At 47.6% G+C, this 19,765-nt stretch overlaps 1 protein-coding gene across 8 annotated transcripts in view; it reads right to left on the bottom strand.

Moving 5' to 3' along the window:
- The window catches only part of COL26A1 (collagen type XXVI alpha 1 chain), a 166,831-nt gene that overhangs the window by 90,653 nt on the left and 56,413 nt on the right, over window positions 1-19,765 (bottom strand). For 6 of the 8 annotated variants that reach the window (XR_007134869.1, XR_007134866.1, XR_007134868.1 and 3 more), the window contains exon 3: window positions 7,558-7,661. Coding sequence is in view for 4 of the 8 variants with exons in the window: in XM_047779750.1 (XP_047635706.1) it covers window positions 7,558-7,661 (104 nt within the window). In the remaining 4 variants the exon portion in view is untranslated. The remainder of the gene's footprint in view (window positions 1-7,557; window positions 7,662-19,765) is intronic. The other 2 variants (XR_007134867.1, XM_047779754.1) reach the window with 1 other exon arrangement.

Raw genomic sequence — 19,765 nt, 5'->3', positions numbered from 1 at the left:
TATTTCTATATACCAGCAGGAAAATAATTATCACATGAAAAATTTTAAAGCAATCCCATTTTAAAAGAAATACTTAGAAATACTTATAATAGAAGTCACCGTCTTGGTGCAGTGGTTAATGAATCCAACTAGGAACCATGAGGTTGCGGGTTCGATCCCTAGCCTTGCTCAGTGGGTTAAGGATCTGGCGTTGCCCTGAGCTGTGGTGTAGGTCGCAGAGGCGGCTCGGATCCCATGTTGCTGTGGCTGTGGCGTAGGCCAGCAGCCACCAGCTCCAATTGGCCCCCTAGCCTGGGAACCTCCATATGCCACAGGAGTGGCCCTCAAAAAGACAAAAAGACAAAAAAAAAAAGGAAAAAGCAATATGATCTTTAAAAAAGTTTTTTTTTCAGAAGATAAAGGAGGTAAAATTTCCTAATCCTTTTTATGAGAACAGAATAACCTTCATAACTAAAAACTGATAGACATTATAAGGAAAGAAAATTACAGATAAATGTCAAATACAGAAACATAAAAAGAATAACGTATCCAAATGAGGTTTATCCCGGTAATAATAAGGTTATTCCCAGGAACAAAAGGCTGGTTTAGTATTCCAAACCAATGCAACTTGCCACTTAACATAACAGAGGATAAAAATAGAATCACCTAGGAGTTCCCGTCGTCGTGGCGCAGTGGTTAACGAATCCGACTAGGAACCATGAGGTTGCGGGTTCGGTCCCTGCCCTTGCTCAGTGGGTTAACGATCAGGCATTGCCATGAGCTGTGGTGTAGGTTGCAGACGTGGCTCGGATCCTGCGTTGCTGTGGCTCTGGCGTAGGCCGGTGGCTACAGCTCCGATTGGACCCCTAGCCTGGGAATCTCCATATGCCACGGGAGCAACCCAAAGAAATACCAAAAAAAAAAAAATAGAATCACCTCAATACAGAGGCAGAAAAGGCACTTGATGACTCAGCATCTATTCCTGATATAATACTCTCAATAAACTTAGAAGAGACGGTCCTCATCTGATAAATGGCATATATAAAAAAAATCTATTGCTAATCACATACTAATCACATAATTGTGAAATATTGAGAACTGTCCCCCTATGATCAGAAACAAGGCAAGTATATCCCTTTTTACCATTTCTATTAAACATTTTACTAGAAAATCCAGCCAGTCCAGTAAGGCCAGAAAAATAAATAAAAGACAAAATATTTGAAAGGAAGAAATAAAAGTGTTTCTGTTCACAGAAGACAGGATAGTCCATGCAGAAAATCCAAACAAATCAATAAATAAGTAACTAGAATAAATGAATTTAGCATGGTTTTCAGACCCAAGGTCAGTATTTAAAAATATATTTCTATATACCAGCAGGAAAATAATTATCACATGAAAAATTTTAAAGCAATCCCATTTTAAAAGAAATACTTAGAAATACTTATAATAGAAGTCACCGTCTTGGTGCAGTGGTTAATGAATCCAACTAGGAACCATGAGGTTGCGGGTTCGATCCCTAGCCTTGCTCAGTGGGTTAAGGATCTGGCGTTGCCCTGAGCTGTGGTGTAGGTCGCAGAGGCGGCTCGGATCCCATGTTGCTGTGGCTGTGGCGTAGGCCAGCAGCTACCAGCTCTGATTGGACCCCTAGCCTGGGAACCTCCATATGCCAAGGGAGCAGCCCTAGAAAAGGCAAAAAAAAAAAAAAAAAGAAATACTTATAATAAAAGACAAGCAAGGCCTCTACTCTGAAAGCTATAAAATACTGCTGAGAAAAACTAAAGCCCTATATGAATGGAGAGCTATATACCATGTTCATAAATCAGAAGAGTCATTATAAGATGTCCATTCTCCCTAAATTGGTTTGCAAATTCATCACAATCCTAATCCCAATTCCAACAAACATTTTTTTCATAGACATTGATAAATGGATTGTAAAAATTTGTATGGAAATGCAGAAGAATAGAGTAGTCAAAACAGTCTTAAAAAAGACGAAATTACAATTACATACCATTCCATTCCTACTAGAACAGCTAAAATTAAAAAGATTAGCACTACCAAAAGTTGGCAAGAATGTGAAGCAATTGGAACATACTTTGCCTGTGGGAGTATAGAATGTTAACACTTATTTGGAAAACAATTTGCCTGTTTCTTATAAAATTTAACAACTCAATTAAAAATAGGCAAAAGTCTCAAACAGACACTTCACAAAAGAAGATTTAAGAATCACTAGTAAGCACATCCGTTATGCATACAAAAAGATGCTCAGCATCATAAGTCAACAAAGAGGAAATTAAAATCACAATGAGAGAGCATTTCATAGCCACCAGAATGGCTAAAGTTAAAGACTGACAACACCAAGTGTTGGCAAGGATCTGGGGAGATAGAACATACTTTGCTGGCAGGATGTAACATGGTAAAACCACTTCAGAAAACAGGTTGGCTCTTATAAAATTAAACATACACTGCAACCGTGCAATTCCACTCCTAGGGATTTACCCAAGAGAAATAAAAACATACATGTTGGAGTTCCCATCGTGGCACAGTGGTTAACGAATCCGACTAGGAACCATGAGGTTGTGGGTTCGGTCCCTGCCCTTGCTCAGTGGGTTAACGATCAGGCATTGTCATGAGCTGTGGTGTAGGCTGCAGATGCGGCTCAGATCCTGCGTTGCTGCGGCTCTGGCGTAGGCCAGGGGCTACAGCTCCGATTCAACCCCTAGCCTGGGAACCTCCATATGCTGAGGGAGTGGCCCAAAGAAATAGCAAAAAGACAAAAAAAAAAAATACATGTTGACAGAAAGACATATACAAGAATGTCCATAGACGCTTTATTCAAAAAGGCAAAAACTAGAAACAATCCCAACATCAATCCACAGGAGAATGGGTAAATAGAACTGTGGTTACTTATACAATGGAACAATACTCAGCCACAAAAATAAACTATTGATACACATGTCACAACATGAATAAATCTCAAAAACATGCCAAGTGAAAGTAAACATGCACGAACTGGTATATACTACATGGTTCCATTTACATGAAGTTCAAACATAGGGACAACTGATCTATGATGATAGAAATAAAACTGATCAATGATGATAGAAATCAGAACAGAAGTTGCTAAGAGGTGAGAACTTTCTGGGAGATGATGGAAAAATGTACGCATTTATCGAAACATCAAATTATACGTTTAAAAATGGGTGTACTCTGGTATGTGTAAATTTTACTTCAATTTAAAAAAATATACTTACAGCCATGTTTTAATAATTTAAAAAAATGGAAGCAACTTAAATAGTGGGGGGGTTAGTTAAAAAAATGTGTACCCAAATTTCACAGCCACTGAAAACGATAGCAGAGAAAGCAACCTATTGATAAGGAGAGGTGTTCATGACCATTTATGTGAAAAAGAAAGTTACTAAACAGCGTGTAGAGTACAGTAGACATGTAAGCAGAGAAAAAGGTCTGGAGGCTTTTCACCAAAGTGAAAAAACTTTAGGCTACCTTGAGAGGGGTAATTGTGGATGTTTTCATTTTTTTTCTACCCTGAGCAAGTACTTTTTTTTTTTTTTTTAAGGGCTGCACTCATATGGAGGTTCCCAGGCTCAGGGATGAATCGGAGCTATAGCCACCAGCCTACACCACAGCCATAGCAATGCCAGATCCTTAATCCACTGAGCGACGCCAGGGATCGAACCTGCATCCTCATGGATGCTAGTCAGATTCGTTTCTGCTGAGCCACAATGGGAAGTCCCATACTTGCTTTTGTAATAAGAAAAAATATTTCTAGATAGATATAAATACATACATACAGTTAATTCTCCTTATTCATGGAGTTAAGTTCTATAAAGTCCTGGGGAACCCCAAATTTGCAAATGCTGACCCATCGCTTCTAGGGGAAATAGAGGGTTGGGGTCCCACGAGTGTCTGGTCACATTTTCATCAAGTGATCAGTACCTCACTTTTGTTTTATGTGGGCTTCTATCTAAAGACATTTTTCTGAGTCTATACTGTAGATTCATTCACTTTAGTCTCTCAGTCAATAGCACTATCACTCAGGCAAGAGCAAAGCTTACTTAATGAACACATGTATTTTCTCAGGAAGGCAACATCATAGCCATTTTGCACTTAAGAACGCTGGACAGCCCTATGCTTGGGGACATTTTAAACAAGGGTATCACACCACAAAGGCACAGAAGTGTGAAAAACACAGCACTAAGCAAATCCGACAGGGACTCTTATTTGCCTGAGAGCTGAAGCCTGAGAGTCAGTTGCCTTGATGAACAGCCTCAGTTGGGAACACGGCTGTTGGGCAACACAAATTTTTTGTCACTCTGCACATATCTCTGAATGGCCACAAACGTGCTTTGAGTATTGATTTGGGGGTTACAAATAAATTTTAGCAAGTAGGCAAATCCACAAATACAGAATTCTCAAAGAATTAGGATCGACTATATAGAGACGTTAACTAGGAAGGCAAGTATCCCGAAGCCTTGAGCCAGCACTCTTGGGGCGTCCAGGGAGGAAGAGGAGGGGGGCCTGGGGAGACCCAGCAGGGGGGCAAGCAGGCCCAGAGAGAGGTCCTCTGGGAGGCCAGAGCCACCTACCCGCAAGTAGTCCCAGCCCCAAGTCGTAAAAGCAGAAACCTGACAACTTGGAGGGAAGGGCCGACAGCAAGGAAACAGCTCCTCCTGGGGAATCGCATCTGAACCAAAAGCAAAACCACGGAGGAGGGCGCCTCTGACCTGCCCGCTTTCCAGAGAGGCCGGACTGGGAACCGAGTGGGAATTCTCGGTCTGGGCCCCTCCACAACCATCTCAGGAAGGCTCCTGAAGTCACAGACGCCGCCTTGATTTCTGTTGTGATTGTTTCATATTTGGGAATGTAAAATCTTCACAAGGGCTTCCAGGAGCCAGTCCCAACCTCAGCCCAGGGCCTCACACTCCCAGGAACTCCTCGGCCCTGCAGCATTCCCTGGACCCTTCTCGAGGCTCTTGGAAAGAGGCAAGCCTCACCCATGCCCTGAGGTGAAGGTGGGCGAGTCTGGAAATTTCCTCCACCAGGGAGGGTCTGGCAGAGCTCTGAGGCCGAGCATCTTGAGAGGTTCTGGCACCTCTTAATAATTAGCTCAGGAAGCCCAGCAGCACCTCTGGTGAGTAGCTCCATAATCCGCAACCATGTGGTTTATCAGATAAGCGCTTTCTTCTGGGGGTGAGGTGCCAAGCTCCCAAGGGCAGGCACGTTTGGGGGCATTTGACAAGCTCACAGTCACCCCACCTCCTCTCCCTGGAAGGGTGGCCCCCTCCCTGCTTGAATCTATTCCCTATGGGCAGGACTTCCTAAGGACAAGGATGGCCCCCGACACCCTTGGCCTGCTGCTGGCCAAATGCTGTGTTTTGTCCATTTGGTCTGCAAGAACCACCCCAAATGTGGACGTGGGGCAAAAGGGTGGTGGCCCAACTGTTTAGTGTCAGGCTAGAGCACCATCTCATGACCCACCTAAGGGCCACTTGACATCCTGGGAAAAGGTCACTTGGTTTATTTGTAATTTATGGATAACAGCCCAGGTTCTGCTAAGTTGGATGTTACCTTTTACAAACCTGATGAGATGGAAATGATTTCTGCTCAGTAGAGAGGATAACACAGAGGTTTTGTTCTTACTGTCCTGCAGGATCCAATGTTGTGATTTTATTCAGGTTCTTATTTCATACATATACCATTTTATGTGTATGTGTATATATATATATATATATGATAATTCCTACATTTTCTTGCATTTCATACATATGAAGTAAATTTCACATTATGTCTGTATATATCCATCTATATATCTACAGATACACACAGATCAGAAAAGGATTCACCTTACCCACAGAGAGGTCTGGCTTTGCACTTGGCACCCAGCAGGTATCTCTAAGCTCCTGAAACGTCCCCCCTGACTGATAAGAGGGTCTTTGTCTACCGGAGAGCCTAGGGCCGGATAGTCTATGCCAACAACATGATTTCCAGGGCCATCCCTGGGCCACACGATGCCAGCTCAACCACCAAGGCGCTTGAGACAGCTCAGCCGCACAGGAAGCCCCTGTGAATATGGTGGGACCGAGTCCCACCAAGAGCTCTGGTCCAGAGAGCAGCCTGAGAGCGGTCTTGGGGAGTCCCCGATCTGCAGTCGTCAGTTTCTCTAATCCCCTTTGAATCAGCGTTGCCGTCTTGCTGGTTCCCTCAAGACGCAAGTTCAATAAAACATGCTATCTGTGTGAGAATTACAACTTACACATTTTGAGAGTTCGACTTGTCTCATGGTTCCTTCAGTTCTCTAATAAAGAGACTATGAAGAGAGGAAAAACACACCTGCTCCAGCACTGCCCTGTTTCCCAGAGAGGGAGGAAGGGGGAGTGGGGGGTTCTGTTACCCCTAGAGGAACCAGACAGCCCTGTGGGGGTGCACGCGGCTGGGGGAGGCAGATGCTCACTTGATTGGCCATTGAAAAGCACTGGGTCATTTACTTTAAGGATAAACCAGTCACGTCCCCTGAACACCCTGCCTCCCCTCCCCGGCAGAATCCAGACAACAGCTCTGCTCTGCTGTGGTGGAGGCACCAGAGGTCCCCCGCAACAACCATGCTCCAAATCCTGGCTCTGAGGGCCTCTGACCTCAGTGAGGGACCTGGTGTGAGCCATGGTCATGCCACACATAAAGCACAAGGCCCTGCTGCCCACACCTCCACCTGGGGGAGCCCTGTCTCCCCTCACGCCTCACGCCTCGGCTCCCTTCTGTTTCTCCCCAAAGAAAGGTCCAGAGAAGTCTTATGCCCCCGAAGGGTGGGCCAGCCCCTGAGGCTGCCCCCTTGCCCTCCAGAATCAGGCTCCTAAGTCAGTACAGACGCTACTGAACTCTTCCACGTCCCAGCCCCTTCCTTCGGCTTAGCTTTGGGCCACAGGCTCCCTGAAGCCTCGTCATCATCATTACTCCTGCTCTTGCTGTTGTCAGACTATTATTTGTCATCCAATGACTTGTAGACAACTTACAATAAAAGCGTGTATATACCCACAGTGCTCATGCTTTAAATATACATATAACTAAAATCAGGAAGTCAGGTAATACAAATAAAGATGAGCGAGGATAATTTGGTCAGAAAGTCAAGATTGAGGAGAGCTCCTGTTTCCAATTACAAACTGACCTCTGAGTCTTCAGGATGACCGGCTCTTCCGGAGAACCAGGCGAGCTGCAAACCCCGTTCAGCAGGCAAGAGGCAAGCAGGGGGTGGGGGGTGGGGGGGATTGGTCTCCATCTCTGACTCCCACCTGAGTACTGCGGTCTGGCCCCCTCAAGTTCCACAGCCAGATGGGCCCCAGGCTCGGAAGGAAGGCCCTGGCCCTGGCTCTGGCTCTGGGTGGCCCCCCCAACCTGCTACAGGCACCAGCCGGGCAGCAGGGCTGGGGCAGCGAGGCCAGGCCTTCCCTCTGCAGCTGCCCACCAGCAATGACTGCCTTATTCCACAACAGGCATGGCTTCGAGGCTCACAGACCCTCATCTGCGTTTGCTCAGAGCCCAAAGATCCGGCTCTGCTGGCAGACTCACCCTCGTCACAGTTGCTCCCGGTGAAGCCAGGGCAGCACTTCCACTCCAGCGCCGTCACTGTGCGGTAGGACACTCTGTACGTGGGTCTGATCAGAGTCCTGTAACTAACACAAGGGTGGCGTCAGGACAGTGTGGGCGGCCACCCCAGATCCCAGTCCCACAGACACCACCCAGCCCAGGGCTCCCGGAGCCCCCCCCCAGGCAGTGGAGCCCATCCTTCCAGTTCTGGGCCCACTGGCTATGGGGCCCAGGGCGGGTGACCAGCCCTCTCTGTGTCAGGTGCATTGCAAACTCTACTCAATATTTCATGACAACCTATAAGGGAAAAGCATCTGAAAAAGAATAGATATCTGATCACTTTGCTGTACACCTGAAAATAGCACACCATTGTAAATAAATTATACTTCAATTAAAAATATATACATATGATTGATTTTCACAAGGGGCAAAAATTCAGCTTTATTATTCTATTACATGCATCTTTATAACGTCACTGCTTTTTTTTTTCTTTTCTTTTTGCCCCAGGGGTGCCCAGCTATCCTGCGAGCACGTGGAGGAGGGCCAAGAGCACAAGATGCTGCCCCCGCGGCATATAGAAGTTCCTGGGCCAGGGATTGAATCCAAGCTGCAGCTGTGACCTAGGCCCCAGCTGCAGCAACGCTGGATCCTTTCACCCACTGTGCCAGGCCAGGGATCAAACCCGTGCCTCCACAGCAACCTGAGCCACTGCAGTCTGATCCTTAACACACTTTGCCACAGTGGGAACTCCTATAACTTCTCTGCACGATCAAGTTTGCACGGCTTCCCCTTGAAAGCAAAACTGCATGCCTTCACAGAATTTGCATCTGCTGACATTGAGCAAACTTCATCATGAATGGGAAAATTATGAATTAATTGGTAGCAGCAGGCATGACGTTTTGCGATGCACTGTTGACAGGAAAACACATAAGTCACATTTTGAATTTCAGAAAGACTGCACTAAATCTGAAAAAGCCTGTTATGCTCATTTTTCTTTTTAAAAAAATCCTCTCACTCATGTTTCATAAACATTCCAGCAAACAGGCTGCCCCCTGGAGCTTTGGGGGGTGCAGAGGGGGGCTGGCAGTGCGCAGCCAGGAACCTTCGAGATAGGAGCCAGAAGTCGGCACTGAGAGGTGCCCCAGAGCTAACCCAGGCCTTTGGACCCTCAGGTCCATGGCAAGAAGCAGCTGGCACAGGCCCTGGAGTGGGGGTGGGGGTGGCTTAGGACCAGTGTAATTGTCACCACTCCTTACACCAAGGGGCCTGGCGGGTCACAGGTGCATTCGTGAGCCTGGATCAAAGGAGTCCAAATAGACTGCATAATAAACACACAAACACACACTCATGTGATTTCTCACCCACATGTACACTCACACACACACACACACTCACACACTCACACGCCCCGCCTCCTGCAGAGCTCCCATTCAGAAATAGGCCCAGCTGGAAAAGGGAAGAGCTTTAATTTTGACTTAATATCTCAGTTTTAAAATTAATTCCTGAAAAACGATTGTGGCTCTGGCCGAGAGGGACCGGCAAAGCTATGAAATCCCTCCCATAACCAGCACCATGGGGTAGGCAGAGACCTGGGCTGTGGGCGCACAAGCTAAGAATGTAGAGCTCTGCCCCGATCCATGATGTGAATCACACAAGTTACAAGTTACCCTCCCTGCACCTTTCCTGGTCCGCGTGCTGAGAACCAGGATGCTGGATGGGAGGCTCGCTGGGAGGGCGCATGGAGAGCAGAAAGGGCTGCACGGACGCTGGGTTTGCGAAACGCAGATTGGACCTCACTCCTCCTGCCCCGCACCCTTCAGCCGTCCCCACCATGGTCAAGAGAAAGTCTGAGCCACTTGGCCACTTGGGCCAGCCCTTCTCCAGCTGACAGGCCACCCTCCAGCCTCCCTCCCCCCCCCCCCCGCCCCCGTGCCACACGCTGCCCCTGGGCTGAGCCTTACAAAGGCACCAGGCATTCTCCAATTCGTGCCTTGCACGAGATGATGATAAACTAATAAGAGATAGAGTAAGAGCTTCAGCTGGTACCCACCATGGATCAGGGACTTTTCTGAGTGTTTTACATTTGCTGATGCATAATAATTCTAACAAGTGGATACTATTACTCTTCCTAATTTACAGATGAGGAAACTGAGGCACCAAGAGCTTAAGCAACTTTTTCAAGGTCACACTGCCAGAAGGTGGTGGGTGGAACCAGATTCCAAACCCAGGCAGAACTGGCAGAACCTAGTAATACTAACTTGTATTCGTGCAGGACAAGGGACGGTTGTTCCTCCCTGCATCTGTGCAGGTCCTCATCTCAGGCCCGTGAACCAGAGGGAGAGCTCACCCCCTAGGGAAGGTCTCTCTCTGCCCCTCATTCTGAGGACCACGGTCTGTCCCTCTCTGCGACCAGAAGCGTCTGGTGACCTGCGAAGTCTGGGAGCAGAGCACGCCAGTAGGTGGCGCTCTTCGCCAGCCCAGCAAGCCAAGGCTCAGCCCCTCCAATCTCTCCGGAAAGCCCAGGGCAGGTGCAAGTGTTCATGGCCCCTCCCAATTACTTAGCCCTCCTGTATCCTTGAAGAACTCCCCGCCCTTCCACTGGGGGCCAGTCTGCAAACCCAGTGATCCTTCCAAAATGCAGATCCAGTTTTGTGACTGCCCTCTCTCAAAACCTTCCCTGGTTTCCATAGACTAAGGACCACACTCTTTAGATCGACAGGTAAGCCCCGCCTACCTTTCTCCCCTCCCCTCCTTAGACCACTACCAGCCAAAGCTCCTCCCACCATAGCACACCCAGCTGCTCTTCCTGCCTCCGGGCCTTTGCACGTGCAGGCTCAAACCCCCATGAGCCTTCAGGGGTGACTTAAACGTGCCCTTCTCTGTGAAGCATCCCCAGCCCTGGCCAGAGTTGACAGACTCCCTTTGTGAGCACCCAACACCCTGTACAGAGCTTGATTTTACATGTGGGGTGCCTGCCATGAGCCAGGCACTGGAAACACAAGAATGATGGAGGCGATACAGGCTCTGCTCTGCCAGAGCTGGTAGCACCAATCCTGCATCACACACGTAAATCTGTGCCTATGAGTGATGGTGGGTGTATGAAGGAAAGCACTGAGTCCACGTCTCACGTCGTAAGGGGCTTGTTTTCTTTTTTTTTTTTTATTAAAATATAATTTACATGCAGTAAAACACAGACGGTCCTCCACTTACAATGACTCGGCTTACATTTTGATTTCACAATGATGCAAAAGTGATACACATTCAGTAGAAAGTGTCCTTCAGAGTTTGAATTTTGATCGTTTCCCCAGACTAGCAATAGGGGATACTCTCTGGTGATGCTGGGCAGCTCCCAGTCAGCCCCGCGACCACAAGGCTGAACAACAGATACTCTACAGGGTACTATATTTTGCTCGGATTTTTCAGATATTTCAGAGGGATGTAGACATCCCATCATGTCTACAGAATGCCCATCTGTATCTCCTGCTTCTAATGAAAAGAGGAAGGCCTCTCCTCTTAAGATGAAACTCAAGATAACCGCCCAGCAAGAAGGCGGCGAGCCAGTAACAGCCACTGCATATGAGTCAGAACTCTGGCAATCGACCATCTCAAAGGACAAGACGCAAATGAGTGATGCAGTGAAATCAGCAGCATTGCTTCAATTCACCGTCATGACGAGAAGAGCTGGGCCGATTGGTGACGTGGAAAAATTACTTGTCACATGAATGGAAGACCAGATACGGATGTTCATACCACTCAGATACTGAAACCCAGGCTAAGGCAAGAAGCCTTTCAATACACTAAAAAGTGTGTCAATGATTCTACGGATAATGCAGATGTCTGTACCAGTCATGGCTGGTTCCAGTGCTTTAAAGGGCAACATAATTTTCAAAATGTGAACGAACATCCGTAGTGAGGCAGCAAGTGCTGATACCAAAGGTGCCAAAGCTTTCCAGGAAGAGCTGCATAGGATAATTGCGGATGAGAAATATTTGCCAGAAGAAATACTGAGTGTCGATAAAATGAGCTTGTTCTGGAAGTGTATGCCGGAGCAGACACACATTCATCAAGAGTCCAAGACAATGCCAGGATTCAAGGCATTCAGAGACCATGTAATGCTGCTTTGGGGTGGAAAGGCTGCAGGGTTCAAATTAAAGCCTTTCTTAATCTACCGCTCTAGAGAACCCTAGAGCATTCAAGAATGTGAGCAAGCATTCACTTCCTGTTTGTTATCGCCATAACAAGAACGCCTGGATGACATTAACACTGTTTGAAGCTTTTGAACTCTCTTATTCCACAGGGGCAAGAACACTGTAGGCAAAACAACATCCCATTCAAGATTCTGCTGATCTTAGACAACTTTCCGAGGCAACCACAGCATATCAGAGACATGCATCCTGCTGTCAAGGTTGTGTGTGTTTGCCACTGAATACAACCGCACTCATTCAAGCCATGGACCAAGGAACCACAGTTACATTCAAAGCATACCCTTTATACGAAATGTTCGTGCAGGCTGTTGAAGCAACAGGCTCTGGCTAAATGCTCTGAGAGTTTTGGAAAGGTTTTCACGTGCTAAATGCTATTCGGAGCACCACTCCAGCATGGAAAGAAGTCACACGGCAATGCATGGACAGCATCTGGAAAAAAGTTTTGAAGACACATGTGAACGCATTCAAAGACTTTAAGATTCTGCTGTGGATGAAACAGTCACAAGATATCAGCGCTTGGGAAACAGCTAGAATTGGACATCAAGGAAGAAGATATTTGTGAGCTTATCAGTATTGAGGTTGAAGAATTTTCCAATGAGGAGCTGATCGAACTGAAGGAAGAAAGAAGGAAAGAAGTTGAGGCAGAGAAAGAAGCGCTACCCAAGGCACCAAGAAAGTTCACAACATAGAAACTGGCAGAGGTGTTTGCTGCTATCAGCGTAGTGTAAGGATGTTAGAAGAAATGGATGTCAATTATGAGAGGCTCACAGGAGCTGACCGGCAGATATAGGATATTCTTACTTGCTCTACAAAAATATATAATGGGAGTTCCTGTCATGGCTCAGTGGTTAACCAACCCGACCAGGAACCCTAAGGTTTCGGGTTCGATCCCTGGCCTTGCTCAGTGGGTTAAGGATCTGGCATTGCCATGAGCTGTGGTATAGGTCGCAGACGCGGCTCGGATCTGGCGTTGCCGTGGCTGTGGCGTAGGCCAGCAGCAACAGCTCCGACTAGACCCCTAGCCTAGGAACCTCCATATGCCACAGGTGCAGCCCTAGAAAAGACAAAAAAGAGAGAGAGAGAGAGAAATATATAATATAAAATATATAATATAATGGGCAAGAGGAAACAAACGTTACAGTCCAAACTTGATATCTTCCCGAAGAACCACGCCTGCTAAACCATCAACCATTCTGATGCCTCCGTGCCTTCTCCCAGCTATGCTTGAGCTTCATCTGAAGAGAGAAAAGGTGATGACCCAGAAGCTGTAGCATCCCCATCATCCAGCGGTGATGGTTAGTTCCATGCTTCAAACCTTCTTCAGGCCCACTGTGTGCGCTTATGGTGAGGAACCTTCTATTCTGTTTATCACTTTCAGTATGGTCCTCAGTAAGTTACATGAGATGGTCAACACTTTACTATAAAACAGGCTTCAAGTAGATGATTTTGCCCAATGTAGGCGAATGTAAAGTGTTCTTAGCATGTTTAAGGTAGGTCAGGCTAAGCTACCACATTTAGCAGGTTAGGTGTGTTAAATGCATTTTCAACTTAAGGTATTTTCAATTTGCAATGGGTTTATCAGGTTGTATCCCCATCGGAAGTTGAAAAAGATCTGTACATAAATCTAGTGTTGGAGTTCCCATCATGGCTTAGTGGTTAACGAATCTGACTAGGAACCATGAGGTTGCGGGTTCGATCCCTGACTTTGCTCAGTGGGTTGAGGATCCAGCATTGCCCTGAGCTGTGGTGTAGGCTGCAGACGCGCCTCGGATCCCGTGTTGCTGTGGCTATGGTGTAGGCCAGCAGCTACAACTCCAATTCGACCCCTAGCCTGGAACCTCCATATGCCGCTGGTGCGGGCCTAGAAAAAGACAGAAAAAAGAAAAAAAAAAGACAAAAAATAAATCAAGTGTTTAGCTCAATGAACTGTGACACTGAATTCTTACAACATTCCCATTGCTCCCAAGATCCTTTTGTGCTAAGTCAGTTACCCAGCCCCCAGACATAACATTTCTTCTGACTTATCTCACCAGAGATGGGTTTTGCCGGTTCCAGAATTTCATATAAATGGAATCTTATAATAGCAGGCACTCACTTGTGTCTGCCTTCCTCCACTCACTCATTATGTCTGTGAGGTTCAACCATGCAATTTGTGTAGCACTATTTTGTTCCCTTTATTGCTGAATGATATTCCATTATATCAATATACCACAATATGTCTGTGCTCCTGTTCATAGAAATTTGGCTCATTTCCAGTTCTGAGCTTTGATGAATAAAGATGCCATGCGCATTCCCATACAAGTTTGTGGACAAGTTTTCACTTTGCTAAGGTATATACCCAGAAGTAGAATTGATGGCCATAGGACTGATAAATGTTTAGTAGATGCTAAAACCTACTTAGATGAGCCAAACCTATTTAGATGAACCAGTTCACAGGCCTGGCAGCCGTGTATGAATTCCAGTTGCTCTATAATCTCATCAACCTTTGATATTGTCAGTCATTTCCATTTGAGTCACTCTAGGGTATATGCAGTTCTCTTTCATTTGGTTTTAACTTGCAATTCCTGTTGACTAAAGTTGAACCCCTTTTCGTGTTTTCCACGTAGATACCTTCTTTTGTGACGTGGCCATTAAGTCTTTTGCCCACTTTTAAGTGGGGTTTTGGGTTTTTCTTACGGATTTGTAGGATATATAAGAGAGATTTGTTAGATATATGTATTGTGAATATTTTCTTCCCCATCTTGGCTTGCCTTTTCATTTTCTTAAAGGTGTACCTTTTTTTAAGTTTTATTTAAGTATAGTTGATTTATAATTTATGATAATTTCTGCTGTACAACGAAGTGATTCAGTTTTATGTATACACACATCCATTCTTTTTCAGACTCTTTTCCCATATAGATGATCACAGAATATTGGATAGAGTTCCCTGTGCTATACAGTAGGTCTGCAATGACCGACTGTTCCATAAACCTCAGTGTGCATATGCTGATCGCAAACCCCCAATCATTCCCCTCACCTGTCTTAAAGGTGTATTTTTAACACTCAGCTGTAAAGTTTGATCAAGTCTAATTTATCGTTTTTTTAATTTTACTATATTTTGGGTAGGAGTCAAAGTTCACTGTTTTCCATTTGGTTATTCACTTGCTATGGCACCATTTATTGAAAAGACCTTCTTTTTAACCTAAATTTTCTCACTAGAAATAAGTTATTTTAGAGCCTTATTAAAAATCAAATGATTGTTTAAATGTGGACCTATTTCTTGAGCCTCTTTTCTGTTCCACTGACTTGTCTATCCTTGCACCAAACCCATCCCGTCTTAATTAATGTAGCTTTATAGTACGTCTTGAAATATGATTAAGTCCTCCAATTTTGTTAACCTTCAAGATTATCTTCAACACCTAGGTCCTTTGCATTCCCATAGATTTTTTCTTATTTGGCTTATCAATTTCTGCAAAAAAAAAAAGAGCCCACTATAATTTTGATAAGATTATATGGAATCGGGAGTTCCTGTCGTGGCACAGTGGTTAACGAATCTGACTAGGAACCATGAGGTTGCAGGTTCGCTCCCTGGCCTTGCTCAGTGGGTTAAGGATCTGGCGTTGCCGTGAGCTGTGGTGTAGGTCGCAGACACGGTTCGGATCCCGAGTTGCTATGGCTCTGGTGTAGGCTGGTGGCTACAGCTCCGATTCGACCCCTAGCCTGGGAACCTCCATATGCCACGGGAGTGGGCCAAGAAATGGCAGAAAGACAAAAAAAAAAAAAAAAAAGATTATATGGAATCTACACATCAATTTGTAGAGAGCTGACATCTTAATCATTTGAGTCATCTTGTCTATAGGTATGGCATAACTTTCCATTTATTTAACTCTTCTTTAATTTTTTCAGCAGTGTGCCATCTTTTGTTAAATTTACTCCTAGGTGTTTGTATTACTCTGCTCAGGCTAACATATCAAAATATCATAGACTTTTAAACATCCTCACCAACACTTGATCTGGATATGTTTCCATTTATCTCTGAGCTGCTGAGCACATCCTACCCTTCTGAGCCCCCTGTAAAGTCTGAGCTGAGATGCAATGACATACAGATCCCTTGCTACTCAGAAATTCTCCAGATACAATTTAGAGTCTCCCAGCTCACTAGCCCTGTTTTTCGTTTATTTGTTTTCTCTTTATGGCTGCACCTGCAACATATGGACTCGGGGTCAAATCAGAGCTGCAGCCACAGCAACACCAGATCCCAGCACATCTGCAACCTACACCACAGCTCACGGCAACACCGGATCTTTAATCCACTGAGCAAGGCTAGGGATTGAACTTCCATCCTTATAGGACAATGTCGGGTCCTTAACCCACTGAGCCACAATGGTAACCTGTGTTTTGGTTTGGGGTTTGTTTTTTTTTTCCCCAAGACAGACCAATTCTAGAGACTTCTGACCTCTCTGTTGTTGCTCCCTCTGGAGGGCAGATCCTGGGACTTCCCTTACTGTCACTTGACAAATTCAAGAACATATGTTCTCCAGGGGGTTGTTATTCACTCAACAAATATGCATGGAAACCTTGACCCTACCTGTCTCCTTTCCCTCCCATCAATGAGTCCAGGTAAATCTATCTCCCCCAAGTAGCTCCTACCTGCCCATTGATTTCCCTGCCCCGCCCTGGTCCAGCCTCCATCACCACCCACCCAGACAGCAGCAATGGTCCCAACTGATACCCCAGCTTTCATCCCATCCCCAGTATTCCAGCCTCCACATGGAAGCCCGCTCCAGTGGTGTTTTCACAGCACAAATCTCCATAACCCTTCCTAGCTTCTCTTCAGTCTTAGGACAAAAACCAAATCCTTAGTATGGCCACATAGACTTCTAAGATCTGGCCACTGTCCACCTGGCTGCCCCCCCTGCTGGCCCCCTTCCACCCCACTCAGAACTCCAGCAGCAATCAATTTTTAAGTTTCTGAACCAGCAGAGGCTCCATCCTACATCAGGGCTTGGCATCTGCTGTTCTCTCTGTTCAAGACACCCACTAACTCCAACATAGCCCCCAGGGCTCGGGGAAAGTGCCGTCTCCTCTGAGAGGCCCTCCTTGACCAGCCCACCTCAGGTCCACCCTTCCTACCACAAGCTGAGTACACTGACATAGGACCCCGACTTCTCTTCCAAACACTTATCACTCTTATAAGCACACATCCATCTGTGCGATCACTTGTCTGTCATCTATCTCCTCCACTAACCCCCGGCCCAGCTCAGGGTGCAGCACATCCTACGTGCTCAGTAAAGATCAGCGGAATGAATAAAACAATTGATGAATAATTGCCCTGGGTGGAGTCCCAGGCTGAGAAAACAGCTCTGCTAACCAAGACACAGTGGCTTCCCGGAGCTCAGGGTGACATCCATGGAAACTGATGGATTCGGGGATGGGGAGCAGGGCCAGGCCACTTCCATCCAGTAGGAGGGGCCAGAAAAGGCTCCCCACATGAGGGGACACTTGAGGGAGGTCTGCTGGGCTAACAAGGTGAGGAAACAGCCAGCCCCAGGAGAGCCAGGAGATGTGAGTGAAGTCTGGTGCGTCTGGAGGCAGTGCTTTGACAGGGTCATGGGGCAAGGACAGGGCGGCTGTGAAAGCCTGGAGTGAGGCAAGGAGTCTGGACTGGGTCTGTGGCCACTGGGCTGGCCATGCTCTCCAGGCACCCAGGGATGCACCTGATCAGTACAACATTGCTGAGCCTGCAACAGATCATATTAATGTATACATATGTACATATTATGTACCATCTTTGCATATATTAAAAAATCAGTAGAGCTTAATTTCTCTCTTATTTTGTAGATTAAAAAATAAACAGAAGACTTGATGTGGCTTTTCCACCCCTCCATGGAGAGGCTCCTGAACCCACTGGGAGAGCACCCTTCCCGGCCACAGGAAGCCACCCAGGCTCAGAGGCCCAGAGGAATGTTGTGACCAGATCTGTTTTCAGGAAAGACCCCACCTGTGTTGCCATGGAGACCAGAGGAGACAGGAGAGATGGAAGATGGAAAAATGAGTCAGGAGGCTGCTGACTGAGAAAGGGGGGCCAGGCAGGGATGACAGGTGACCTTGACAGAGGGGAATCTGAGGCCAAAGAGAAGCGTGGGGTCAGACACCAGGTTATAAAGTGGCAGAAGTTTGACTGAACCAGGCCTCCCGATGGAGCCCCATGTTCTCTCTCCATCAACAATGCACAGAAGCTGCCTCCTGACCCCTCCCAGAAGTCAGAAGGGGCCTCGCCCTCCGCAGCCCCCCAGGACCCTCCCAGTAAGCACAGACGTCAGGAGGTCTTCCAAGGGGCCTGGCTGCAGTCCTCCAGCCACTCAGTGACTGTCCTAGAGAGGATGCAAATGAGTCCTGTGTGTCCCCAAAGGTGGTCCTGGATGTACAAGGTCACGTGAGCTGGAAAATAATGACAGAGCTCCTAGGAGGGGTGAGCTGCCTGTGACTGGATGTGTGTAAGCTGAGCCCATGGCTCTCTGGCCTCCAAAGGTGACATCCCCAGAGCGTCATAGGGTCCCTCATTGGGTGCCAGGACAGGGCCACTGTCCAGGCAGTGCCCACTGGGGACGACTGCCAGCTCAGAGACCTCACCTGGGGAAGGTGGGCATCCCCTCCCTCACTGGGCACCGCAGCTCGCAGGCCTCTGCCTCTGCCCCAGCCCCACTTCCTCACGAGGGACCACCAGGAGGAGGACCAGACTGGGAGGTACCGAGACAGGCTGGAGACTCAACAGGAAACGGGAGCGGGGGTTTCAGAAAGGGAGGCAGTAGATTATTAATCTCTTGATTAATAGCAGCGGGCCAGCAGGGAGGGGGAGGGGGAGGGCGATCCCAACACAGTTGTGGGGTGGGAGGCAGGGGCCTCCAGGCTTTGGCCTCCCCACAGTCCAAGCTAGTTGTTCCCAAGTGCCAGAGAGAAGGGACAGTGTCTCCGCCCGGGGATCTCCTCCCACTCAAGCCCAGACCACAGTCTACTGCTGGAGGGAGGCGGCGAGGAGGGAAAGTGGACACATCCTGAGCTTCTCGACCCACAGAGGCCAACTAAGAAGAGGCGGCAGGAAAGAAAGCCCAAGACTTCATGTGGCCTTGGCAGGCAACCCAACCAGAGGGGAGGGGCTGGCTGGCAGGGGGCCGTCTGGCAGAGGGGAATGAAGGAGGCAGATGAAGTTCCGGCAAAGCCCCCGGCTCAGCACATCTGGAAAAGGTTGGCTCGAATGCCATCAAAGAGCTCGAAGGGGCCAGGGAGAGAGCCGAGGGCAGGCAGGCGGAGGGAAACTTAACCCCCGAGTCCCTGGGGCTCCTCCTTCCAAATCCTCCGAGCCCTGAGGCAAGCCCACTCCCTCCAGCCGCTTCCCAGGGGCTCAGGAGGGCAGGAGGGCAGCTGGGCATCCGCTTCACTGAAGGAGGCACAGCTGGGGCTGTGGTTTCCACCCCAGAGCAAGACAGGGGAGTTTATCCCCATTTCCCAGAAAGAGAAATTAAGGCACTGAAGTAGTAGCCCTAGTTCTCTCTACTGGTTCCGAGGGGCCCTCACAGGGGAGTGACAGGTTCCCCCCCCTCCCCGCCCCCCCGGCACACTACAAGCCAGAAGGAGAAGCCAGCCAGGAGGGGACAGCGGCTCCCTCCATGGCCCCCTGCCTGGTCCTCACAAGCTGTTCCCTCACCCGGACCTGCACCTCCTCCCCGAATGAAACCCCCTCATCCTCCAGATCTCCGTTCAAGTGTGCCCCAGGGAAACCCCAGACCAGGTCTTAGAGCAAGGACACATCCGCATAGCCACGAGGCTTTGATTGACATGTCCCCACCCCTCCAGCTCAAAGAGGGAGGGGGCCATGATCTTTTTGCACTGGAGTGCCTGGCACTTAAGTGCTCGCTCAGGGCCCAACACACAACTAAACGGACCAAACACATGAACTGAGAAACCCAAGTCAGGGCCGCAAGTCCCGAGGCCACACCAGGGGGGCA

This window comes from Phacochoerus africanus, chromosome 5 (genome assembly GCF_016906955.1).
Source record: "Phacochoerus africanus isolate WHEZ1 chromosome 5, ROS_Pafr_v1, whole genome shotgun sequence".
Classification (NCBI taxonomy): Eukaryota; Metazoa; Chordata; class Mammalia; order Artiodactyla; family Suidae; genus Phacochoerus; species Phacochoerus africanus.
The sequence above is the reverse complement of the archived record's forward strand: the minus strand, read 5'-3'. Positions and strand labels throughout refer to the sequence as shown.